This window comes from Aulonocara stuartgranti (genome assembly GCF_965226115.1).
Source record: "Aulonocara stuartgranti genome assembly, chromosome: 12".
NCBI classification, from domain to species: Eukaryota; Metazoa; Chordata; class Actinopteri; order Cichliformes; family Cichlidae; genus Aulonocara; species Aulonocara stuartgranti.
Genome location: NC_138948.1, coordinates 9,424,541 through 9,451,493, shown reverse-complemented (window position 1 = coordinate 9,451,493; position 26,953 = coordinate 9,424,541). Strand labels below are relative to the sequence as shown.

Below are 26,953 nucleotides of genomic sequence, written 5' to 3'. Positions count from 1 at the left end.
TTTTGTTCTCACAGGCTTACAGTTAATAACTGTGTGCATGGATGTGCACTTTACTTCATTTTGTTTTCATCATAAACTTGCATAGGTGTTTTTATCTTCTGTGTAAAGCATATTGAGTTAAAGCAGGCCTATGATGAAATGTGCTATATAATTAAACCAGACATTGACTTTTGGTACTCAGAGTAAAGCTTTTTAGTTTTGTTAATTTAACAAAGTAGAAAATTTAAAGACGCAATTCTCTTTCATGAAATACTAAATAAATACACAACAATTTATTTTGGAGTTTCAAAGAAGTCCAAGCAAACTACAACAAAATATAACTAATAATGTGTTATCGTTCCAAGCAGATGTGCAAACCACTACACTACGGAGCCAGCGTCAGTAATAATGTGTATGTAGTGCAATTTTAAGCAACTTAAATTAAGTAGGGCCAAGCAACAACGTTAATCTGGGGTCCTCCTGGTATGTTTAGATAATGTTAAGTGTTTTATATTTACACATATATGCACAGAGTATAGAGTTATAGATATGTTTATGCGTCTTTCTAGCCTTCGGGGTCTCAATAAAAGATGGATTCATAGAGTTTATTATACTTTTTTAATTAACAGGAATACTCGTTAAACGGTTTACATTGTTTTATCAGAGGGTGTCGCTGTGGATCTCCTGACTGCACATGTAAACACCAGCTGTTTCACGCAGCTAGCTGCTCCGGCTTCATGCTGTCAAACAGGTTGCTTAGCCTGGTTAGCCATGCACACACTTTTGGGGTAGATTATTGTCTGTACACTCGTAAGATGGAGCTTGGCGACTTGTATGAGCTTATATGAAGATACGAAGATGTGACTTCAACTAGAGTGATGGACAAGGTATTTTATGAAAATGAATGCCACATTTGTTCTTTTCTTTTGCTAGCTAGTTAGCTAGAAAGCTAACGAATGTTAGTTTTTGCAGCTGAGCGTGAGCTAACTCTTAGCAAACTTTAACTGTTAGTTACACGAGTGAGATACTGCTAAGACAATGTGTGGTTTGAACACAATAATGAGGTAATAGTTCAGTTATACTGGAAGACATTTTCAACCCGGCGGTTACTATTGTGCAACATAAGCTGGATGTTTTGTAATCAAGTGGAGATGGATGCGTTTCGTTTTTAGTGCATTGTGAGTCCAAAACATCGATATAGCGGTTAGTCTTAAGCTAAATTTCTTTATGCAGATTCTACTCGAATTTGGAATTAATGGCGTGATTATCAAAGGTCAAACACCAACACGCTGTTTGGTGGCAGAAGAAAAAACTGTCATGTGCTTTGCTTTCCAGGACTTTGACCATAGATACCAGAGGGGGTCGAGGAAACCGCCTGCAGAGCCCCACACATCAGCATCAGCGCAACCTCTGATTCTACCAAACCCTTATACCTCCGATCAGTTTTCAAGAGGGTAGGAAGTTATCATTTTCAGGGGTATTTAATCATTTGGCTTTTCATCGGGTGCTCATGTTGTTACAATTTGTTAAGAAGCCAGTCAGGTCTGAGCCCAAAACCAGCAGGCAGAGGAGGAGATGCACCGAGGAGTCATGGCTACAGCAGCAGCCGCCCTGTTAGAGAGGCCAGTGATAACTTCCTACAGAGCAATAGGACCAAACAGGATCCCCAAGCTAAGGTTGGCTTTATTTTTATTTACAGAAACCTACATGTAAACAAACTTTATTCATGAAGTAAATTGTTATTTTCTAATCTTCACAGATGCCTCAAAACAAAAAGGACTCTCAAGGAAAATTCATGGGCAAAACCTCAGTGGACATGCAGAAAAAAGGTAAGTGGCGTACATGGTATTAACTTTTTTTGGGAATAATTTCTTGGTTCAGATGCTAGTTTTTGTATTGAATGTACAAACAAAATATTTTTAACATTGGAAATCATTTTGTGGTCAAGTGATTCCCAAATATCCCATGGGATTTGGTATCAAGCTTGCACGTATTACTGCCATATACAGGAGGGCAAAGCGACACGAATGATCGGCTAACTTGTGAGTTGCCCACACATTAAAGGCTTGGCTATTGCTTTAGTGCCTTGGGCATGTTTGTGCACCAACCTTGTTGCTTTCTCATGTTACTCAAACTCCAAGTAACAACCTATGCTGATGACCCAGCAGATATTATTGTGAAAGCTGCCTGTCTTACAGCTTCACGTGGATTTGGAATGTCTGTGGCCTTTAGCCCAAGTGCATAAACCTCTGGCAGCAGTTTGGCAATGTTAATATGGTGCCAAGAAAGCTAAAGGGGCACAGAGAGATTCTGAAAGAAACTTGGCCTACTTTAAAGGAGCTCTACAGCTGAAGCTGCAAGACCATTTAATGGTTTTTGTGTAACGGTATCTTGCAAGATCTAGATGCTGCAGATAAACTGTAACTGTCTGAAATGCAATTAAAGAATGAACTGACAACATTCAGTTGAGATGATGTAGAGCAAAGGTGTCAATACAGTGAGAATTGCAGTAATTCTTGATGAGATTCTTTAGCATATTATTGTCTTATAGATTTTGTTTGTTTGTTCAGTTTTGATGAACAGAATTGTAGTATGTTGGGCACAAAATGTTTAAAACCCGCTGCTTTATGTAAATATTTCTCCTTTAATATTTCATAATTCATTCCCAGGTTTTAAAGGTACAAGATCTGCCCCAACTTCTGCAGGGAAGCCAAAACCAGCACAGACAAATTCTGTCCCATTTGAAGTGAAGATGGCTGATTTTCCGGAATTGGGTGGTGTTTCAGTGGCCAAAGCAGCTCCTACTGTTCGGAAAGAGTGCTGGGATCCTCCATTCACAAGCTCCCAAACTCCAAAATTGGCATCTTCTTGGATGGTCAGCTCATGGGAATATCAAATGTTAAGCTATGTGACAGCTCTTGCACATTACAGAAAGCTATACTCATGATGTTGGTGCTGCTGTAATTTTTTGTTGCATAGTCTGGCAGCAGAGGATCTCCAACCCTACCTGGTCCCCAGGTGTGTGCCACTAATGCCAAGCCAGAAAGCCAAGTTATCCAAGCAGGTAGGCTCAGATTTACTCTAGTCTGTCTTTCAGCAATTTTAAGGCAGTTTTAAAAATATTTCACACGTTGATTATCTTTATTTGGTGTGTGTGCACAGTCCAACCGGTGGTGACGTCCTGGGCTAACATTGCCTCTCAGCCTCCGAAGAAACTTGATCCCAATGACAAGACAATCAGCTGTAACAGTATGCAGGTATGATGCACGTTTTAGATTCTCAACAGTTATACCAGATTCCTAGGCAATTGGCAAATCTTAACAATCCGTAAGTGAATTAATTATTTTCATGAGGTAAACCTACCATTTATTTTCTGGCTCTTATCTGGGCCCATGTTTTGATTTCAGCTGGAAACACAAGTCCCTTCGGGGATAGCATTCGGAAGGGCATCATGTTTTGCCAAATCGACACGGGATGCTCCTACGTCCCTTGTGACAAGAGAGCAGCCGAAATTAACTTCTTTAAATAAATTTTGAGTAAATATAAAAAGAAAGATTTAATTGGACACTTAAAAGTTAATTTGTGAGTATTATAGGTGTGAACACTTTTTTTTTTTTTTCATTATTCTACAAGAAAGGCGAAACAGCCTTCTCACTACCCCTGCTCTGCGTTACACTTTATATACTTACAAGATGGAAAGAAATCTGTAAGGCTGTTACTAAATATTACTAGATATATCTGAGTATTTGTGAGTTGTGTATGTATTCGTTTTGTTGTATTGGGACAATCGTGGCTCAAGAGTTGGGAGTTCGCCTTGTAATCGGTTGCCAGTTCGAGCCCCGGCTTGGACAGTCTCGGTCGTTGTGTCCTTGGCGAGACACTTCACCCGTTGCCTACTGGTGGTGGTCAGAGGGCCCGGTGGCGCCAGTGTCCGGCAGCCTCGCCTCTGTCAGTGCGCCCCAGGGTGGCTGTGGCTACAATGTAGCTTGCCATCACCAGTGTGTGAATGTGTGCGTGAAGGGGTGGATGACTGGATATGTAAAGCGCTTTGGGGTCCTTAGGGACTAGTAAAGCGCTATATAAATACAGGCCATTTACCATTTGTTGTCATGTTTTGTTTTGTTTTTAAATAGCTCACTCTTGGCTCTTGATGTCTCTCGCACAGCAGTAACCATCACACTTAATTTCACTTATGCACCATCCATTTAGTCAAGTCAAGTCAAGTCAACTTTATTTGTCAATTCTGCCACATGTACAGGACATACACAGAATAGAAATTGCGTTACTCTCAAACCCTAGTGATTAGAAAAATGCAAATAAAATAATTAAAAAGTAAAAATTTAAATAAATACAATACAATTTTACGTATAACAAAAAAAAGCTATGCAATATACAATATACAATATTCAAGTAAGAAGGCATAGTGGTGCAAAATAGGCAAATAGTGCAAATGGGGATTTAGTAGTGTACGGTAAGAGATAGTGTAACAACAAAGTCTTATGAGGTCCAATGCTTAAGCAGTCCAATGCTCCACAAAGTGACTGGAGCAGGCCAGTGAGTGCGTCAGAGAGTGAGTGTGTGTGTGTGTGTGACAGAGTTCAGTGAGACCGTGGTGGAGAAGAGGGGAGAGGGGGGCAGAATCGGGAGGGAGTTTAGCTTCCTGACAGCCTGATGGATGAAGCTGTCCTTCAGTCTGCTGGTCCTGGCCTGGAGACTCCGCAGTCTCCTCCCTGACGGCAGCAGCTTGAAGAAGCTTTGCATTGGGTGCATGGGATCAGCCGCTATGCAAAGGGCTTTTTTAGTGAGACGGGTGCTGTAAATGTCCTGGAGGGAGGGGAGAGAGACACCAATGATCCTCTCTGCAGCTCTCACTATGCGTTGGAGGGTTCTATGGCAGGACGCATTGCAGGCTCCAAACCACACAGTGATGCAGCTCGACAGGATGCTCTCGATGGTGCCTCTGTAGAAAGTGTACATGATGGGGGCTGGAGCTCCTGCTCTTCTTAGTTTGCGGAGAAAGAAGAGACGCTGCTGTGATTTCTTGGCCAGTGCTGTGGTGTTGTACGTCCAGGAGAGATCCTCTGTGATGTGCACACCCAAGAACTTGGTGCTGCTCACTCTCTCCACAGATGCTCCGTCACTGGTCAGAGGAGCATGTTGGGTGTGCATTCTCCTGAAGTCCACAACAATCTCCTTCGTCTTCTCCACATTCAGAGAGAGATTGTTGTCAGCACACCACGTGGCCAGGCGTCTCACCTCACTTCTGTAGTCGGTCTCATCCCTGTTGCTAATGAGACCCACCACCGTTGTGTCGTCCGCAAACTTGATGAAGAGGTTGGAGCTGTGTGATGGAGTGCAGTCATGGGTCAGCAGAGTGAAGAGGAGGGGGCTCAGCACACATCCCTGCGGGGCCCCCGTGTTTAAAATGATGGTGCTGGATGTATTACTGCCGACCCGTACTGCTTGAGGTCTTCCGGTGAGGAAATCCAACAGCCAGTTGCACAGTGAGGTGTTGAGCCCCAGCTGGACCAGTTTTTGAGTGAGCTGTTGGGGGATTATAGTGTTGAATGCTGAACTGAAGTCTATGAACAGCATTCGAACATATGAATCTTTTTTGTCCAGGTGTGTGAGTGCTGAGTGGAGTGCAGTGGAGATGGCATCATCGGTTGAGCGATTGGGCCGATACGCAAACTGGAAGGGGTCCAGGGAGGGGGGCAGGACAGTCTTGATGTGCTGCATGACTAGTCGTTCGAAGCACTTCATCATCACTTCATTTAGTAGCTTTTGGTGTTTTTTGTAATTAACCTTTTTATTAGGTTTTCTTAAATGTAGGTAGATTTTTCACGCTAATTAAAAATATGTGGACAGTATTACTCTGCAACAGAGCTCCCACTGCTCTCCCGTTACACTCTGTATCCACACAGAGGCTGAGCACCATCACAGAAAAAGCAAGAAGCAACAAATGTTCTCTCGAAGCTTGCATTTTATTCATAAATGTAAATGAAATTACAGCATGCCAACTTGCAATAGTTATAAAATCTGACACAGCACACCTGCTGAAGTCCAAGGTAATTACAGTTTTTTAATACCATATCAGCTTGTACACCTGACATGCGTCACAGTCAAAGTAGAGATTATTATGCCTCGTTTCACTTTCCACATTTAGCAGCTCCATTTGCAGGTTTGCAATTTGTACCTCTTTTGCAATTAGCACAGAGGGACTCGTGTTCTAGCTCTGAATAAGGCACACCTCCCTCCATTATGTTCAGGAAGCAGCAGCACCCTGACATAGTTTGTGCACTGTGTGAGACACATATCGCTTATAACCGTCTAAGTCATTCTAGCACAGGCAGATATAGGTGCATATAGTATGCATATGATTATGTTGTCTAACCGCCCTCCAAAAGTCTTTTTCAACTTTGTTTGAACTTTCATTGTGGATTATCAGAAATCTATTGATCTAACAACAACAAACAATGCCATTCACAACAGCCATGGAAATCTCTAACATTATCTTTAGAGTGCAGTACTTAAAATTGTGTTCAAACTATGGCAACACTGGAGAGTTTCTGTGAAGAGCTGTTCTTTATTTACAAAGACATTGTAAACCAAACCAAAATAAGCAAGGCAACAGAGTAATGAGGCCAAAGAGACATTATTTGTGAACATCAAGCAAACATGTAATTATAGACACACAGACTATATATCGTGGTGTTTACATCCTTGATATAACAGAATTTATCAAATGGGTTGCTCAACATAACAAAAAGCTAAACTTTCACAGTAAGCCTTTATATTTTCATGGGGTGTTTGAGCTTTGTCATTTTTATATCTTATCAGATTGAGAGCATGGCTGCACAGGAGGAAGAGATAGCTCCAGGGAGGAAAAAGCGAAAGAAAAAAAAGAAGCCGAAAAGTAGCAGTGAGGGTGCAGGAGGTGACTCGTCAGAGCCGGTGATTTCTCAAGAGCCTCCAAAATTTGAGGTGAAGAAAATCTGAGTTGTGAATTTTTGTTCAACTCGTTCTGTTCCTAGGAGAAGGATTACTTCTGTTGTATGGTTTTCTTTGAAGGATGAAGAGGAGTTCCCAGACTTGACTCTTGCTTTGTCGAAGACTGAAAGGTTAATAACCAGCAGCAATACAAAACTATGCAATGAGGTACTCATCATTTCATCATATATATATTTAATATTAGTCTAAAATTACATTTTATAGTGTTTTTTTATGATAGTGATTTTTACATTCTTTTTAAGGAAAACCAAAGAGAAGGAAGTCAGCATCAATCTGCTGACCAGAACCAGGGAAAATCACCTGCAGCAAAGACACAACCCACTGAAACGGGAAAAAAAGGACAGGTTTGTGTCTTGTGTACATTAAAGTTAACCTTTAGAATTGGAAACAGGTTTGATTTTAATGTGCAGTTCTGTTCTTGTTTACCTGATTTCTAGAAAAGCGAGAAAGCCTCTGGGAAAAAGAGCAAGGTTCCTATGCAACTGGACATCGGAAACATGCTGGCCACCCTGGAAAAGAAGCAGCAGTCTCAGAAAGCCAAGCAGGACGCTAAGCCAGTTATTCTCACAGGTTGGCTTGATAGATATCACTTTATACTTTGTTTTGAAGAATAATGCTAATTTAAGTAGTTTCCTAACCCCGATCTTGGAGTGCATGCTATCATAACCTGATGAAAAATAAGTATTCCTGTATGTGTAGTTGGTGGAGGACTACCTGTTGTTCAGAAGCAAACATCTGCCCAGAAGAAGCCTCTGTGGCAGCAGGATAAAATTGCACACAATCCCCTCGATTCAACTAGTCCTTTGGTAAAGAAAGGCAAGCAAAGAGAGGTGCCCAAAGCAAAGAAACCAACTCCTCTGAAGAAGGCAAAGTTCATTTATTTACTATGCAATAAAGACAAATATAATCAATTTTATGAGAATTCATTTCAGCTGTGTAGCTCTGTTTATAGACTTGAACTCATGTTTTGGTTCCTCAGGTCATTTTGAAGGAGAGAGAGGAGAGGAAGCAGAGGCGTTTACTGGAGGAGAGAGGACTGCTGCCTGAAAGCGAGTATAAACTTGCGAGTAACTGTACAGAAAAAGAGCAGTGTGATGCAAACGCCACAGGTCAGAGCATGCAGTGAAATTATTGCTGCCAGTATGCTTTGTTCTGAGCTGTTGGAAACGAATGATTGCAGCTAATATTTTTAATTTTGTGCTTTTCAAACCATAGATGAGGTTGGCTCTCCTGCAGAGGGATTTGATGAATTAAATGACACATGTCAGATCGTGGGAGAAGCTGAAGAGACGGACAAAAATGAGACCATACAGCAACAAATCCCCTCACCTCAGTCATACCCAGCACCTAAAATCCACAGCAGAAAATTCAGAGAGTAAGACTGCCAAAGCTGCACGCTTCACTGCATGACCAGTCACAAGTTGATGTTGGTTGCTTGCACCCTGAGTATATCGCGTTTCCATTTTCATTTGCATTTCAGTTATTGCAGCCAGATGCTGAGCAAAGATGTGGATGAGTGCGTGATGTTGCTGCTAAAGGAGCTGGTTCGGTTCCAGGACCGCCTGTACCAGAAGGACCCCATGAAGGCCCGCATGAAGAGGCGGCTCGTGATGGGCCTTAGGGAGGTCCACAAGCACCTCAAACTCAGGAAGATCAAGTGTGTCATTATCTCACCTAACTGTGAACGCATCCAGTCCAAAGGTACTATAAGACCTGATAGTTGGCTTTCAGTTTGGAAACTAGGAATTCTGAACGTTTTCTTTAAATTTGGGCCAGTCCAACTTTCATGTTCTTTGTGTTGTTACTTTAAAATTCAAGTCTAGGCTATGATCAGCAGGAGTTATATGTATGCATCCCAATTCTTTATGGTCACTTAATATTTTTAAACATGTCCATTACAGTTTCAGAACTTCATTATCTCCTTTTTTTCTAGTTTTATGCTATTGCTTTTAAAAAGCACACTATTCCCTGTTGGCATTTCAGAAATGTTTTTTGGTCTTAAAAATTACAAATTAGAGAGAAGACAAAATGGAGAGAATACAATTTGTTGTTTTCTGATTTATCAAGCAACATGGAAAAGCGAGAATTGTCATATAGTCTTTCATAAATGTGATCCTGGGAGAGCTGTGACGTACAAGGAATGCTTACAATTGCATGAAAAGGGCAAAAATATCACCTTTCACAGGCGGCCTGGATGAGGCTCTCCACACAATCATTGATACATGTCGTGAGCAGGGTGTGCCGTTCATATTTGCACTCTCTAGAAAAGCTTTGGGACGCTGTGTCAACAAGGCCGTGCCTGTCACCCTGGTCGGCATCTTCAACTATGATGGTGCACAGGTCAGGGTTATTGTTATGCAAATGTACGCACAATTATTGTTTTAAGATGACATTAATAGGTAATTTCAAATGAGCTGAAAACTTTCGTACCTACAGGATTATTATCACAAGATGATCGAGCTGTCTTCTGAGGCCAGGACAGCCTATGAAGGGATGGTGTCAAGCCTGGAGCAGAGAGACCAGGAAGAGGCAGAGCTTGAAACAAACACTGAGGAACCTGTGCCTGACCCGGATGTAACGGAGCCAGAGGAACCACAATACAGTAAGTAACTGTAACATTGGATAGCGATGATATTGCTCTGTCTAGTAAAAAACAAAGTGTCTCTAACAGTAATCGTGAAACAGTAAAAAATAATTACATATTGTCTCCCTTTCTCAGTAAAAATCTGGAAGAAAATGTTGGAGGAGGAGTATAACCACACATTAATGGACTTTGAGGTGGAGCTGCGGTCCATGCACTTGGACAATGAATGTACTGAAAACACTGATGATGAAGAGAGCTAACAGTTGTGAAGCCTTTTGTGCCTGAAAAATGGATCCCCTTATTTCTCATCGTACTGGCAGAAAAAGAGCCTTCCAAGGCTACAGTGCTGCAGGTGTTTCTCAAACTGCGGCTCGCAGCTTTCCAGGACTTTGTCAGTATCATGTTAGTGCTTATTCCAGTTATTTATGATTTCTTCTTAGTAGGGCTGAACTTGAAGAGATCCCACAATCTGAATGATCAGCAGCTTCATGACAGTGTGTGGAGGTTGTTAAGGGGATGTATGATGATTTAACACTGCATTTTTTTTCTTTATAATAAACTTCAGTTCAAACAATTTTGACATTTTAGTGTCATTTTACATAAAGAAATGACATTTTGACATAGTGACATTCCTTGACTCCAGTAAAATTTGAAGGTTTTGAATAAAGAGTTGTGTATCATCCTTTGTAAACATGTGGAGTAAGTTCAAGATTGCATATTAAAGGAATTAATGGTTTAAATTTACCTTTTATTTTGCCATGACACTGAAGTTACACATTAATTTAAGAACAATGATAAACCAATGTTTATGTTCTTCAATGTTCTCATTCATGTTATATAACATATGCTGCATACCAGTCTCTATAGCATACTGTCTGTACACAAGAAATCAACATAAAGCAGTGTATATTAGAATATATATACACAATAAACATAATACCTGTGATTTGTTTAGAGTGCATATGACACAGTCAATGATTTTTTTTAAAAATACAGACTTTTGTGACTTTCACACTGCTTAGAATTGGTATTTAGCAGTGTGACTTTCACACTGCTTTCACACTGCTGCATATGCTAAATACCAATTCTAAGCAGTGTGAAAGTCACACTGCTAAATACCAATTCTAAGCAGTGTGACTTTCACACTGCTTAGAATTGGTATTTAGCATATGTAGCACAACCCTCAGTAGGGTTTAAATAAATTTGATTTTATTACTGAAGAATCCACTTGGATGAAAGATGAAACAACCTGCTTAGACTTTCACTCATGTTAATAAGTTTGTTTTTTACATTTTCAAAATTTTACCCACAAATACAAATCTTTTCTACACATTTGGTTCAGTTTTTGGCAGGTTCACAGGGTAATAAACTTAAACCATGCAATATTTCACAGGGGCAAAAAAACTAAAATCCATTAAACTGCGCTTTATTTTTTAAAAGTAGAAACCAAGCTTGGATTTTAATATCTGAATGACTGACTGATATTACATGGTTTTGCATTTAAGTCATTACATTTACATTTTGATTCAAGCCAGGGAGAAATAGATATAAAATAGATTTCATAACAGACATTTTGCAAGGTAACAGTGTCATGTGACATGTGTGTGTTGTGTCAAATTGTCTGTGCATAGTCTTAAGTTTAAGATGTTTAGTCTCATTCATTTAATTTGTGTATTGTTTGTGTAGATTTGTTTAAACCTGAAAAAGTTGTAAGAAATCACATTTGTCAGTTTACGACATTTGTTATAATCGAATTATACAGATAATAAATATTTAGTAAGCTCCAAAAGTGCTGATAAGTATGTATTGCCACACTGTTGAGGTGTTGTTGTTTTGTTGTTTTTTTGTTTTTTGTTTTTTTTTAAAATGGTATATATTTTTTTTGACAAATACTTAACTATAGAAAAGATACTGTCCCAAGAACAATGGAATTACATTTTGTGATCAGTTTGAAGTCCATTAATTTTAAATTTCAATTTTAAGTGTCATTTGTGTAATCACAACTTAATAAGTGAATCTTTAATGCACAAGAGTAGAGGCTTGAGTACATTTGGCTGAGACACCCCCAATATTATAGAGAACAGCAAGTCTACAACCTTCAGTTGTCTTCTCAAATAAACATAAAAATATTTGTTCAATCAGCATTTATCAATAAATGCTAAACAGAAGTAAGAATCGCTGCCGCTCCAACAGTATTGATTAGGTTGTAATGAAACATGCACACGGTGATCACCTAATGGGTTTTTATCCAAATTGTTAAATGGCCTGCATTTGTATAGCGCTTTTCTAGTCCTTAAGGACCCCAAAGCGCTTTACTCTACATTCAGTCATTCCCCCATTCACACACACATTCACACACTGGCGATAGCAAGCTACATTGTAGCCACAGCTGCCCTGGGGCGCACTGACAGAGGCGAGGCTGCCGGACACTGGCGCCACCGGGCCCTCTGACCACCACCAGTAGGCAAACATGGGGTTAGTATCTTGCCCAAGGATATTTGGCATGCAGCCAGGGATCGAACCACCGACCTTCTGATTAATGGCTGACCTGCTCTGCCACCTGAGCTACAGCCACCCCAAGGTCACATTTGTCATTTTACAGGCAATAACCTGTGACTGGTGATGGATTGTGAGCTGGATGAGCCGATACATCTTTGACATTCAGGTTTTGGTATATAAAAATTTATTTAAATTTAAAAAAAAAAAAAAATAGATATATCTATATCTATATATCTCACCTTTTTTGAGGTGAATGTAAGCTAGTTCATACATGAACCAGTTCTGAAAAAAAAAGAAATGTATGGTAGCCAAATGCTCCTTTAGACCATAGAGAGTATTTAAGATTCAGGCAGAGAAGAAAAATGAACAAACAATGATTTTTCCATATTTTATTATGTCATCTCTGTTAACCCATTTGAACTCTGCTCCCTCTGATCTCGCTCTCTCTCCCCATCTCTCTAATTGAGTGTTTAAAACAAACAAACACACACAACAAAAGTTTCTTTTAAATTCCACATGTAATTAGCTTGTTTACATGCGTAATGCATAAGTATTACCTATCTGGAAGTCCTTGTATTATGTTACAAGATGCATTTTAAAAATCTAATTATAAATTTACATCAGTAAAACAAATCTATTCTTTAAGTCTGAAGCTTTTTTAATGATACCATATCTTGTAAAATAATCACTTGATTAGACTAGGCACAAGTTCATATGCAGATTTGCTTGTCAGTTACAGCACAGTATGCCACCACTTTAAAAAAATAAATAAAAATGTGCCAATAATATTGCGTTGTAATGACTTTAGAAACCTGGATATGCTCTTTGTGTACATTCTTGATAATGAAACAGACCACAATTTACCTTCCAGAGGCAAACAAAAAAAAAAAACAAAAACAAAAAAGGAAAACAGTAACTGTAAAGCCATCAAGCAACAGTCTCTTTGCCAACAAGCCTTAAATGATTAAACTTGGGTTACTTTACTTAGCTATACCACAAATTAAGCATTCTACTAATAATGTTTTGAAAGCTTGACATGGCTAATGTAATATAAGAGTTGACTTAAAAGCAATTCAGTCATGCTGTACTCGGACACATCATGCTTTGAGCTAAAAGCAGGGATTTGATGTTTAGCTGGTATAGTCTCGATCTATTTCAGCATAACTTTGGCAATACTAATTTCTACTAAACACAAATTACACCTGAGGTTTTTGCAGGTATTAATTGGTAAACCACAGTATTAGCCAAATCTGGTTGAAAAGAATCCATTCACTGGATGTTACTCAAAACAAAAAGTCAGCCCCCAGATAACTCGAGATGAAACAGAGCACTATCATTCTCATGGATGTTTGGACAAAATGCGCAAATCCAATGAGCACATGTCAAACTGTTCTACTGAATAAGGACAAACTTTTACCTGCTGTTGGTGCAAGTATAATTTATACTCAGTAGCCCAAGTACCCCTGGACCAGAGATGGTATATTTTATGGTTTTTACAAATGTCTGTACCAACCGTACATCCAACGAGAACAGCAAAAATATAGACTATTCACAGCTTTGATTCAACAGTAAGTAATGATGAATGTCTGCTGTCACCTTATAATAGCATTTTTATATGATAAAAAGTTTTAGATTACAGCTGGTGGAGGGACAGTATCTACATATTCACAACCAACTAGTTGTGGGCACACTCCCATTTCACTGTTCCCAGTCATATGAAGATTTTTTGGCTTCTGATTGACCCAGTCTATGTAGCCTTTAGCCTTAAAAGAAGCGTTAACTGACTCACTGTGTTTCTCCAGGAAAACCACGTTGTCACTATTCACTTCTTTCACCATGCTGTAGTTATCAGGCACACTGCCTTCTTGTCCCTGTGTGTCCAGAGTATGGGGAATATTTTCTTTCTTCATGATTAAAATATTGTCACCATTTACCTCGTTCACTCTGCTGTAGTCTGCTTCCTGCATGTGCTCATGTCTCGGAATATCCACATAACCACAGATTCCAAACGGTTGGAAGATCTTCTCAGTGACACCTTTTAGCTGATTTGCCTTCTCATCATTTAAAACGTTTGCACTTGAGCATTTAGTAAGAAGCTGCGACGACTCTGTCTTATCTGAACTCTCCTCTGAGGAAGACTCGCTGTCTTTTGGAAAGTGATCCACTTCACTTGTCTCCTTAGATTGGACTTCTGAGTCTAATGCCATGGCAAGTGGCAGAATGAATATTTTCTTTTTCTCCAATGGCAAATACGAGGTTTCTTTATCAGACACGATCAGGTAATCCTCTTTCTGGTCCTTCCAGGGTATCATAACAGGAAATCTCTGGTTGAGAAGCATGGCATTAATGACATCTTCAGATTGGCCGCTCTGCAAAGGTTAATAGAGTATATTATTATCAGCACCAAAACAATGGGGCTTTTTTTGTGTGTGCATATTCTAGAAGCAGAATGGAGAGGCAATCACCTTGAGAAGTTGAACATCAACTCCTCTTATCTTTGGACTAGGGACAGGGGGCAGAATATACTTCTTCACACTGAGAAAGAAAACAGTCATGAGTCAAGTCTTCACATCTTGTCTTCATGTAAAATAGAGTGATTTAGACTTTATATCAGATACATACGTTTTTCTCTTCAGGATCAAGATAATCATTGCCGCAAGCAATGGAATTAGACAGAGGCTGAAAACCAGTATCCAAAAGGAATTGTCCTTGCGAGAAACTGAATTTTGTTTTTAAAAAAAAAAAAAAAAGGCACATTTTTATTAATCTTTAACTGTTAGCACTTGCCAATATGTTGTAAAGAAGGCGTAAAGGGCTTTCGGGACTTACAGTTAGGGACTTTGACAAAGGTAGTGTTGCTCCACTCACTCCAGCTATTGTCTATTGCACAGCGCACTTCAACCATGTACACCACCCCAAGATCAATGCTGTAAATGGTGAAATGTGTTTGTGTTTCTGACGCGTAATTCTAGAAAGAAAGAGGAAAAGAAATCACAAAACATTTGACTTCTACTACTGTTAAGATCACCTTTGGACTAAATGAGAGTTAAAAATACATTTGTTTACTTTGAAATAAAACAATTTAACCATAAAATTTATGGTTAAACTGCAGTATACTGATTTACTGATTAATCGTGTGTGACAGGTTATACCACAACTTTATTCTTCACATGACAGTAAAAGGTTGTTTAATGATTTCCTATTTGGGCTGGTGCAGTTCATTCCAGAGCCTGATTTCATGCTTGACTTGCCAACATGGATTCATCATCTGACAGAGGAGATAATCGCTACTAGCCAAGACTGCTAAAAGTTAGACCTAAAATTTATTTTGTGATTGCATTAATTTTCAAAATGTAACATTTTGAGGTTTCAACTCATAATGGGTAACATGTTAAGCTTTCACTGTGTGGCTTTCTGTTTTTTTTGGATAGAAAATCTAAATGGTAATAATAATAATACTTAATTTACTTTAAACTTGGAGTTTAATTTGATTTCACATTTAATTCTAAAATGTTATGTCGGTTTGATTTGTATATTTGTTAAAAGGTTTGCATGAAATTAATGTTGGTCAAACTTAGAAGTGACTTCTAAGAAGAAGTAACTTTTAGACTTGATTGGCATTCAGATCCACAGATCTTTGAAAGTTATTTACAATTTTCACATACAATCAATACAAACAGGAAGCGTGCGCTGTGTCAGTTTGAAGGTTTTATATACAGAGACATTTAAAAAAAAAAAAAAAAAAAAAAAAAGAAAATCTAGTCCTTTCCAGGTTTTAAAACTGGGTAAACACAACCTCAGATACAGCAGCAGGTGACATATTACACCATGTCACTATTTATTCAACAAAAACTAAGCCAAAAGGCAGAGGCAGTGTGTGAAAAACACAAGGTCATGCATAACTTGAAGCAATTATTTTCCGTATGACTTTATCAGGCTCTCACCTCATTGTGGACGAACTTTGGCCCACTCCTCTTTATTGCATTGCTTAAGTTCACTGAGTTTTGCGGTCATTCATTTATGCATGGCTCTCTTTTAAGGTACCGCCGCATTTCAGTCAGGTTGAGGTCTGAACGTTGACTGGGCCATTGCAATACCTTAATTTTTTTCTTTTGAAGTTATTTTGTAGTAGATTTGCCACTGTGCTTGGGATAACTAGACCTCATCAATTGACTAAATGAAGTTTCACGGAAAAATATAAAAATATTGATAAATCATGTATCTTAAAAAACAAAAAAAGAAAAGTAACATTTAGAAGCCCCCCTGAAAATGCATACAAACAAATCACAGCTTGGCTGCCTTAGGAAAACAAATACAAATCTTTAAAATTAATACTACTACTATAACAACAACAACAACAACAACAACCACCACCTCCTCTACTGATAATACCAATAATAACTATTATTGTCATTTCGGAAACTTGTTTCCTTATATATGGTGGGGGAGGGTTAGCATGTAGATAGTATCCAAATAGCACGAAGAGTCTACAAAACTGTTTGTTCTGAACAATTATAATTTACTAACATACACACAGTGGTGAGAACAAAATAGGTTGGCACATGTTTCATTCATCCAATGGTAATTTTCCATGGGGACTCATTTTTGGCACAGTGTAAGAACGTTTCCATGCAATATTAGAGAAGCTCTGTCAGCCACTCACCTTCCATATTTTGCTCTTGTCTGGTTTGACTCTCAGTTGATTCTTCAGAGTGACCCATCCTGACTTTGTGTCTATGTTAGACGGTGTATGCCATTGGATGGTGAGGTGTGGGCTGTCCTCTATGTTGACCACCACTGTAACATTTTCAGGTGCAAAGGGCTTCACTGTTCATCAATAGAGAGAAACAGAGACTGTGATGCTGTTTATCAGGTACAAACTTAGTTCAGTATATTTGCATGCCAACATTTGGTATTTGGCACTAAAAGCAAAATGAAATTAAGTTTTATGAGAAGAGCATTAACTTTAGTTTGTTTACATATTGAAATTTTGAACTAGGCTGAAAAAAGTGATTGTATTTTTTTTGTCATTTTGCCTTTATCCAATAACACCAGCGTAGATACAGATGGGCATGTTGGAGTGAGGAGTGACTTTACACAAGGTTCTTGGTGTCCAAGAGTTAACCCACAGTTTGTGCGTTTACTGTCAAGCTATCAGGTAGGGCTGTTAAAGTGAGGCAAAAATCATAATCGTAAATATTTTGGTCTCTAGCAAGCTCATTTAACAAAATTACTTCCCGACTTCATCTCAGCCTATCCATAACATCCTCTTCTGTTCATTTATTGCTTTTTAAGCTGTACTATTATAATTTATTGTTACAATGAACTCTCTGAAAAGCCTTCAACATGGCCAGAATGCAGCAGCCCAGGTTTTAGTCTGACCTGCGACCCATTGCTGCACCCCCACCCACTCACCCTTTCCTGTCTTCACTACTCCACTATCCAATAATAGAATAGGAGCCAGAGCCTTCAGCTTCCAGGCCCCTCTTCTGGAACCAGCTCCCAGTGTGAATCTCTACTTTTAACATTAGGATTAAAACTTTCCTTTTTGATAAAGCATATAGTTAGGGCTGGATCAGGCGACACAGAATGCTCCCAATAGGTCTATTTGGCTAGAAGGTTTCCCATGATGTTTCTTCTTCACTCACTTCTTTTATACAAAACCCTGCATTTAATCGTTAGTTATTAATGTCTTGTTCTCTTCCACAGCATGTCTTTTGTCCATTCTCCCTCCTAACCAGTTGTAGCAGATTGCTGCCCCTCCCTGAGCCTGGCTCAGCTGGAGGTTTCTTCCTGTTAAAAGTGAGTTTTTTTATTCCCACTATCACCACCTGCTTGCTCATAAGAGGTTGTCTGATTGTTGGGGGCCATCTCTGTATTATTATAGGGTCTTTGCCTTACAATGTAAAGTGCCTTGAGTTAATTGTTGTTGTGATTTTGAGCCATGTAAATGAAACTGAATTGAACTGAATGAACTGATTTAGAAAAAAACAAAACAAAAAAAACAAACAAAAAAAACCCACTCTAGTGCATAAAATGTAATCATAATTTAGCAAATGAAGAGTCCGATACTCTATATTTTCTCGTGCTACTCAACAGAAACCCTACACCCATGATTTGTTTGCAGGCAAACATGTGAAACAACCAACCAGCAGACTAGCATTGCCTCCCCTATGGCCACACCTCTACTTTGGTTTGCAGCTGCCCTATTCAGAAACCAGCATGTTGATCTGTGCTTAGTCTCATGCATGGGTGCTTGTAAAGTGTGTTTTCTGAGGCCAAAAACCCTCCACAACTAATGCAGTGAAATTACTGTTTGCTTACAGGACAGGACGCAGATACCGCTCTGCCCGTATAACCCCAACAAAAGGTGTGAAATTTGATGCTGGAGTATACAGAAGTTTTGCTGTGCACAAACCAGTTCCACCTCATTCTGTTCAGGTTTTTATTTGCGGCTCATGTATGTCACTCAGTACTTTTCCATTCCTCACCAGCCTCAAGAAGGCAGTCTGGGCAATAAAACTGTGCCAATCATTAGCTCAGTCCGTACAGATTTTTGTGTTACTCCTGTTCTGACACAAATATATTTTGATCTGAGCAGATCATTATTATTAACATTTAACATTAAAGTTTTTAATTCTGAATGAGAAAGTTTGAAGTGACCCTTAATCATTACCAGAAAATCCTAATTATATCAACAAGCTTCAGTGTTGTAAAATAATAACCTGTGTAGCTAAAGAAAGGTCAGCGTGATTTATAGTTTAGTGCACAGTACAGTGATAGGCCAAAAGCAATCATATTTTAAATGATCATTACAACCCATCCATCCATTCGCTTATCCTTTTCAGGGTCGCGGGGGGCGCTGGAGCCTATCCCAGCTGTCATAGGGCGAGAGGCAGGGTACACCCTGGACAGGTCGCCAGTCTGTCGCAGGGCCAACACACAGGGACAGACAACCACTTGCACTCTCATTCACTCGCACATTCACACCTAGTGGCAATTTGGATTATCCAATTAACCTATCCCCACAAGCTGCATGTCTTTGGGCGGTGGGAGGAAGCCGGAGTACCGGAGGTAACCCATGCAAACACGGGGAGAACATGCAAACTCCACACAGAAAGACCCCGGCCTGATGGTGGAATTGAACTCAGGACTTTCTTGCTGTGCAGCAACAGTGCTAACCACCGTGCCACCATTACAACCCAGAAAATAAAAAAATAAATAAACTTTGAGGATATTTTTAGTACAAGAATGCTTTACAGAAATGATATATGCTCATATTTCTATTTTTAATGGTTTCTGTTTATCACAAAACAATCAAAAATCATGTTTGATTTATATATTTCATGTAAATTATTTAAAACTAGAAAAACTTACCAATGTTCATCAAGTCAAAAGTAAGGGGGTCTGAAGAAGTATTCCCCAGGGCATTGGAGGCCTCCACAATCACAGTGTACTCGACCCAGATAGAGGTCTTGCTAAAGAAACAGGAGTTACTTCCAGCTTTGTGGTAGTCCGGACACTGGCGCATATTCTCCTGACTGCACATGAACAAAATACATGTCATCACCGATCACTGCAATGTGACTTCAGTTGCATCTCCTAAGAAATGAATAATTGGATTTTCTGATGAGTCTGTAAGCATGTACAGTCATTTCTATTGCACCTTACTATCATATTCTATGGGCTTAAGCATTAAGTGTATCTCACATACTCAAGTTTGCCCAGTTTGGAATCAATCAATTAACCCAATATGCGTGTTAAGTGATTGATGATTCAAAATTAGCAAAGAAAAAAGAAAAAAAAAAAAAAACACTTAAAAATATCATATAATATCCTTATTATTTATAGTAAAGACAACTACTGGAAACCTAAATGATAATATGAGCTGGTTAGCATGTTATTATATTATATTCTTCGCTGGGATGACTAATGATTTAGAATGTCACCAAGTCAGGGCTTCACAAACACACAAACATCTTCGAGATCCATCCTCTCAGGACCATGACTCAGTTTTGTGGCATTTCATCTGTGAAGATTCTTGAAATGCTAGTGCTAGGATTTAGCTAGAGAAATGTGGGTCATTTGGGTGAGCCACGTCTATGTTGGTGTACTTGCACATCCACAAATATTTGTGCTCAGCTCACAAGGGTGTGAAAAGAGACCCAGTAGTTTCCCCACATTTACTTATCTAGCACCACGTACAACTAAACAACACCTTTACTATTTCTCAACGCGGGTGATAAAGAATTTGAAACTTCATGGAGTATCTGGTAGCGTGGGGTGAAGATAAATACACTATGCCGTACTTAAAACTCCAGTTTGATTCCAGCGGAGGACCCACAATCTCTATTGTGTAAAATAACAAGAAAACAGACTTGGTAGGTTAAACTAACCCTTCTGTCTTATAGTAGAGGTGATGCACAGTGGGCAGCCCTCCATCAGAGCCTGGGGTCCACCAGCAGAAAAAAGTCTCCTTGTCGGGGGACCTGCAGCCAAGTTTGTCTGGTTTTTCTGGTGGAGACATGCCTGGCAACACACGTGACAAAGAGACATCAGCTTCCAATAAACAATATGATAAAAAAAAAAAAAAAAAAAAACTTGGCACAGTTATTTAAAGGACAGCATTCACTTATCTCAGGTAAGTGAACGTTGTCTCTTACCTTTGATAACTTATCTTAGTTTCACTCATCCACCCAGAGTTTATTCATTTAAGCTGTGCTCACAGCAACTCAACCTGTGACCATTTGAAATGGCATTTTCTATAATGTTTATTTAGACATAAAACTCCACAGTGATTGGTGGAAAAATTTGTCAAAAATAGTTTAATAGGTTTCTTGATACTTAAGTGACAAAGCTAGGGAGGCAAGGTGGGGACAGTCAGTATATAGGACAAAGGTATTGAATGTGAAGGTTCCAGAGAGGAGGAAAAGAAGAAGACCACAGAGAAGATTAATGGATATGGTCATTGACATGCATGTGGTTGGTGTGACAGAGGAGGATGTTAGGGAACGGGTGAAATGGAGGCAGACCCATAAAAGGAGCAACTAAAAGAATAATATTAAGAAAAAACAATAATAAAATCTGTATATGACTGGGTCATTCTCATGTTCAAGCACAGGGCATAGTGGTCTGGAATCTCAGTAAACTCCGTCATCATTAGACTGAAAAAGCACAAGATTGTTTCTATAAATGTAGGACAGATTGATAGATGTGGGTTGAGACTGAGAAAATGAAAGAGAAGACAAATAAAATCAGAGCTGTTAGCCAACAGGAGCACAGTAGGTGGACATCCTGGGAGGCTGTTATCGAAGGGCTGTTATGAGAACACATATGGTGGATGCCCCAAGCAAGGCTGTGCATCATTATCAAGGCTATGTAGGAGGCCTAGAGGAGAGCTACCACCTTGCAGCACGTTTTCTAGAAGGAAGCAGTAACATAGGCCTGATATGAGGGTCCTGTATAACCTAACTGAAAGCAATAAGGCTGGAAGTAAACAGAGAGCATGATAACAGAGTGCCTGATCCTGTTTGTCAGGCAAAGAGGTGGGGCTCAGATTTGCAGTTGGAGGTGTTGGCAACTACTGTGGCTTGAAAGGAAATAGAACATGAGCTCAATACAAAATCAAAATTACCACAACAGAAAACCACAACCTCACTATACCACAACATATCTACCACTACCATGCCTGCTCTGTGGGAAAAGGGAAAATTACTGAGGACTGCCAGATGTGGGCTCATGAACAGAGTGTGGGGTGTTGGAATTGCGATGACAGACTCCATGCTGATAAATGCTCTCAAATATCTGGTGGAGGAGGCACAACAAGGGAGCTTCTGGCTCAAAAGAAAGGATAAAGTGAGGGTAAAACTCCTACTGCTCGAGAGCAGGAGCCCAGAAATGTCCAGCTGCTAGACGTAACATGGCTACGGAAAGTAGGCAGAATTGAAACCACTAATATCAAACATAACTTCATTTCATTTTATTCGTGGACTTTAATGTTTGCAAAGATTCACAGTTAATCTTCAGACTGATTTAATGTAGAGACACAGTTATTAGTCTGTACATTAAATCTTGCTTGGATTCAGTGTTTTCAAACTGAGATTTTAACCATTGCTGCTTTTTGTTAGATTACAAATAACAGAATAACACACCAGAGAAAACTTATTTAAGTAAAAAAAAAAAGAAAAAAGAAAAAAAAAGGTGTTTCGTTTTAATTTTTAAATGTAATTATTCAGGATAATGAGCACCGAATATCCTTTTACAAAAAAAAAAAAAAATCCAAAACTATCTGCATTTTATAGTCTGTAGGCCACTAGCACTAAAGGCCCAGTTTTGGACCATGATGTAGTCGTTTACTCTGTACACCAGCACAGTGGATTTTAGTCAAGCTGTGATTGAAGTGCAGACTTTCAGCTTTAATTCAAAGGGTTTAACAAAAGAATCACATTGAGGTTTGGGTGTTACAGCCACTTTTATGTATGTCACCAATTTTCAGAGGTTCAAAAATAATTTGATAATTTGCCCAGTGATGGATGTTTCTTTATCAATCCTCTCAGCATGACGTCAAAAGAGATGTAGGAGCAATACTTCTGTTAAACCCCATGCATTAACACTAAAACGTCTATACTTCAGCTGAAATGTCGTCTAACCGTAAGTATATTCTGAGCGAATCGAGCCTCAGTGATTTAACTTACTGTTGCATTCTGCAGCTAATGCCAGCAGCAGGAGCAGCAATGGCAGCCTGAGATGCTTCACCATCCTGGCACAAGCCATCACACTCTGTGACAGGGAAGTGACATCACAAGCAAGTGGCAATGGTGTGATACGAGCTTGAGGCAGAATGTCTTGTTGTTACCTGAAACAAGCAGATATGGTGGGAAAACAGCAAACACAACCAATAATACCAGTTTTTCATTTACATATACGGGTCAGTAACAATTTTCATATGGTTATCAAACGTTAAAATGAACTGTTAATAATTGGCTGGCAATATCATCAGCTGTAATCAAGGACTTCAAACATTATATGAGTGTTTTAGTAAATAAATAAACTGAAAGTGTGATGTTAGATTCATTTTGCTCATTTCAAAAGCAAAGTGGATTTGCCAGAAATTGCCAGACAAAACGTGAAAAAGAGTTTGAAACATGCCGTTTGGTGTTAAGCAAATTTTACATTGTCTAAAAAAAATGCTGGAGATGAATACGTTAATATGTGTGTAGGGGATTTTAAAAAAGTCATCTAATTCACAAACACGCACTTTGGACTGTTTATGCACTTCCTTATTCCTGAGAGATACTTGGATAAAGATTACACACAGAAACAAAGTACGCACAATTATGTTGGAAATGCTTGATGAATAACTGCACGTCACTGCAAACTGCTGCACGGCTTTTCTACATGGACTGGAAATTTACTGAAGCTCAGCTCAGTGGGAACTCAGACACCAAAGTAGTTTTCTGCCACCTTAACATGCTTGATGCAATCAGTCACCACAGGAAGTGTAGGAAACCGTCTTTTACTTGTTACCAACCTGTAATGTACAGAATATCGCAAAGGGGCCACACCTTTTCCCTTTTTGTAATTTGTGTTGTTTTGCTCAGCACAAACAGAGACAACAAGCTCCTTTTTTTCCTGCTGTGACACCCATTCTGACAAGTTTTAACAGGATCGCTCAGTGGAGCAAGTCTTGGATCGGGCTTATGTCTCAATTACATGCCAAAATTAAAACCCAAAGCTAAATACTCTATTTGGCAATCAGAATAAACATTTGGTCTGGGAGTAAACCTATCCTATCTTGAATCTAGTATAACGTATATATTTTAATATTCTTCTAATGAAGTACATATAATATTCTACATGTTTAAAGATAAGTGAAAAAAATTGCATTATTATGCTGTATTTAAAGTGCAAAAATATAAGAATGTTTGGCAAGACGCATGCTGAAAAACTGTTACTAGGGTAACACACAACAGCATAGATGTTCAGTCAACACTCTGTATAAATATAGGCCTAATAATTTGTACCTAAGGATATAAACTGTACTATATGTATAATATTTATTATGTGTACTAATACTGATTAACTAATTGCTTCCTTTTATTACTATCAGATTTTTTGTGTTAAAGCGGAAGAAATAACTTTTTTTTAAAAACCCACATTAAATTCAGAAAAAAAAATCATGTGGATTTACGCGCTTTATACTCTCAGCTACTCAGTGATAGGAAGCCTGATTAATACCCTGCATTGCATTACATAGCACATTTAGGTTTTCATTTTCTGTAGACCAACCTGCGAGCACACAACACGCACAGAATCCATTACCAAAGAATTACATGCAGCCCTATCAGGTGTGATATTTACCAGGAAGCCGCGGGGGGGAAAAACACACACAAATAAGTACAACTAAAGGTTAGTAGAGGGTTAATAGACGCGCTCTGGCGTTCACTCACCACTTTATGATCTTGGCAGCTATGTTTATCATCGATATTTATCGGACGTTGACGGGTACAGAACAAAAAAGGTAGCCTTCTTCAGTCATGACACAAAGCCAAACGAGCTCCAGACGAGCTCCGCACACCTGGCAACCAATGCGCCTAACACCCCAGGTATGACCACAAATAAGGAAGAGAGGTGTCTCGTTAGTAGTCGGGGGAGGGGCTTATTGTCGTCACGACATACCCACCTGAGTACGAGCGAGAGAGTAAACACAGCGAGATGTCTCACTTCACTTAATTCCCTGAAAGTGCCAGCAGTAATGGTAACTGGCTGGTTAGTAACAGGTTTAAAGGGCAGTCTTCATACCTTCATGATGTTTTATTGGTATTTTAGCAAATTTAGCTACATTTTTTTAATATTCCTATAATGGTTAATCCACCAGTATGCACACGCATATCAAAGCTACTCCAAAATATTTTAATGCTTTGATTATTTTGTTATCCACGAGTTTATATTTACAGTTTAAAAAAAGGCAGAAAAAATTGTAAAACACATTATTTTTGCATTTTGGTGTAAAAACGTGAATTCAGTTTGTTACTTGCCTAATAAAAACAAAACCATTTAAAAATTTTAAACAGGTCTTTGGCAGATTTCTAAAAATATTCACGTTTTCTTGTTTTATTTTATTGTTGTATATATACACTGTGTACACTGTACTTTTTTGCCTGAATATTTGCCTGCAGTGACTCATCAAGATGCATAAACTCAGTCAGAGCGAGAGCAGCACACCTGTCTCACATTTTCTCTTAAAATATATTGGTCATGTTTTACAGGTCACATGAAGAAAAGGTTGTAAACTCAAGAAAGTTACAGTAGAGTTTTTTGAGCGACCTCCTCTTGTACCTAACACTTTCTCTTCCGTTTACCATTTCTGTGATAGATTAATATTTCTGCACCTATTTCATTATTTTAAATAGCCAACAAACATAAAATGAAGAAATGAACGAGGGGTGTAGAAAACAGAATTAAACAGATACTGGTTACAAGCTTATAAAAGCTTGTTTCAAAACCCTAAATTGTTCGAGTGAGTATATGAGGGTCATGACTAGGTTTGTTATCAGATAAACACTAATCATCACACATTCACATGGGTTTGTTGAATGATGTTAGGGAATTTTGATTTCACTAACATCATTATGTAAATTATAAGGCCTTCAGTATGAGAGCAACATTTTAAATGTTGAAATTTGTAATAAAATTCAATAATCACACTGTTGCTGTAAAATAAAAATATATTAACATACACCCCACACTAACTCTTTTGTTACCATGAACACAGAATTTGTTTTTTTAATTCAGTCCCATATACATCTCCTTGTTGGTGTTAATTCTCTGATGTAGATTTAGCCGTAGCTACTTTTGGTCTTACTTTAGGATTTGGCAACAAAAAGTAAAATATAGAATCTCACCAGCCTTATCTTTGAATTTTACTTCAAGCATCCATCTGTGCGGTATTGTTGATTTCTAGATGGCTTGTACACTGTTTGCTGCAAACAGGTGCAGCTGTCTTCCAGTGACGACAACCTCTATTTTGGAATATGAAAGGGTTAAGTACAACAGGTGAAATGATGTTATGGGGATGCTCTCGTCTGATATGGAGGTGTGGACGTTCCTCTTTGTCCACCATCATCAGTGTTGTTATTTTTTAGGGGCACTGGTCAAGGACAGACTACAGATCACCATGTCCACAAAGGTTTTCTGGAGTTCACTTAAGCAGCTCCTTGCTAACAAACAAATGACGTGAAACCTGATCAGAGTGTGCACAAGTTTCACGTTGTTTCACTTGTATTTTATGAAAAATACAAGCTCCCTTAAGCCTGCTGCCATTAATAGCATCATAATAGCACTAACACATTTTTAAAAAAAGTTCAGATGGGGGAAAATGGTAGAAAAGCAATTGGAACATCTGCAACTAATCAGGTTAATTGGCAACTGGTGAGTAACATGCATGGGCATCAAAAAAGCACCTTAAATAGGCAGAGCTTCCAAAAGTAAAAATGGGCAGAGGGTCACCATTTTACGAAAAAAAAACTGTCCACAAATTGTGGAATAATTTTAGAATAATGTTCCTCAATGTAAAATTGAAAAACTTATCCCATCATCTACAGAACATAATCATCAAGGGATTCTGAAAATCTGGAGAAATCCCTGTGCGCAAGAGACAAGACAGAATATCAATACTGGTTGTCTGTGAGCTTTGGTCATCACGTCATGGGTTCAGGATCACTTCTACAAATCACTGTCTGTAAACACAGTTCATTGTGCATCCACAAATGCCGGTTGAAACTCTGTCATGTAAGAAAGGAGCTTTAGGTGAACATGATCTAGATGATCACTTATGGTATGAGGGTGCATTAGTGCCTGTGGAAGTGGAAACATTTAGAA

General features: G+C 38.8%; 2 protein-coding genes across 5 annotated transcripts; one reads left to right on the top strand and one right to left on the bottom strand.

Moving 5' to 3' along the window:
• Window positions 1-637: 637 nt before the first annotated feature.
• Window positions 638-10,520, top strand: LOC309718214 (selenocysteine insertion sequence-binding protein 2-like). 3 transcript variants are annotated; one of them, XM_082553237.1, is made up of 18 exons: window positions 638-866; window positions 1,315-1,433; window positions 1,514-1,655; window positions 1,739-1,808; window positions 2,649-2,854; window positions 2,959-3,043; window positions 3,142-3,236; window positions 6,820-6,963; window positions 7,051-7,137; window positions 7,233-7,334; window positions 7,428-7,560; window positions 7,690-7,856; window positions 7,970-8,099; window positions 8,206-8,365; window positions 8,471-8,691; window positions 9,176-9,330; window positions 9,427-9,592; window positions 9,710-10,520. In XM_082553237.1, exons 1-18 carry the CDS (start codon window positions 858-860, stop codon window positions 9,832-9,834), a joined length of 2,316 nt encoding a protein of 771 aa, XP_082409363.1. In that variant the 5' UTR covers window positions 638-857; the 3' UTR covers window positions 9,835-10,520. The 3 variants fall into 3 exon arrangements, with proteins under 3 accessions (XP_082409363.1, XP_082409362.1, XP_082409364.1); XM_082553236.1 differs by having other exon boundaries at window positions 1,511-1,655; XM_082553238.1 differs by lacking the exon at window positions 9,710-10,520 and having other exon boundaries at window positions 640-866; window positions 1,511-1,655; window positions 9,255-9,330; window positions 9,427-9,558.
• A 1,927-nt stretch (window positions 10,521-12,447) lies between these two features.
• Window positions 12,448-26,082, bottom strand: prlrb (prolactin receptor b). Of its 2 annotated transcripts, none has more exons than XM_082555790.1 (9): window positions 25,978-26,082; window positions 22,768-22,928; window positions 20,470-20,602; window positions 19,451-19,614; window positions 16,737-16,900; window positions 14,903-15,041; window positions 14,696-14,792; window positions 14,539-14,608; window positions 12,448-14,442 (listed from the first exon to the last, which is right to left on the bottom strand). In XM_082555790.1, the coding sequence occupies exons 2-9, from the start codon at window positions 22,844-22,846 to the stop codon at window positions 13,702-13,704; spliced, it is 1,587 nt and encodes a 528-aa protein (XP_082411916.1). In that variant the 5' UTR covers window positions 22,847-22,928; window positions 25,978-26,082; the 3' UTR covers window positions 12,448-13,701. The 2 variants fall into 2 exon arrangements, with proteins under 2 accessions (XP_082411916.1, XP_082411915.1); XM_082555789.1 differs by lacking the exon at window positions 25,978-26,082 and adding an exon at window positions 24,523-24,700.
• Window positions 26,083-26,953: the final 871 nt, after the last annotated feature.

Coding starts and splice junctions, on each gene's coding strand:
- prlrb (XM_082555790.1), bottom strand. CDS start 22,846: ATGGCTTGTGCCAGGATGGTGAAGCATCTCAGGCTGCCATTGCTGCTC. Junction 20,603..22,767: donor ATTAGCTGCAGAATGCAACA/GTAAGTTAAATC, acceptor GTGTGTTGCCAG/GCATGTCTCCACCAGAAAAA. Junction 15,042..16,736: donor ACAAGAGCAAAATATGGAAG/GTGAGTGGCTGA, acceptor CTTTCTTTCTAG/AATTACGCGTCAGAAACACA.
- LOC309718214 (XM_082553236.1), top strand. Junction 3,237..6,819: donor TCAGCTGTAACAGTATGCAG/GTATGATGCACG, acceptor ATATCTTATCAG/ATTGAGAGCATGGCTGCACA. Junction 7,857..7,969: donor AACCAACTCCTCTGAAGAAG/GCAAAGTTCATT, acceptor TTGGTTCCTCAG/GTCATTTTGAAGGAGAGAGA.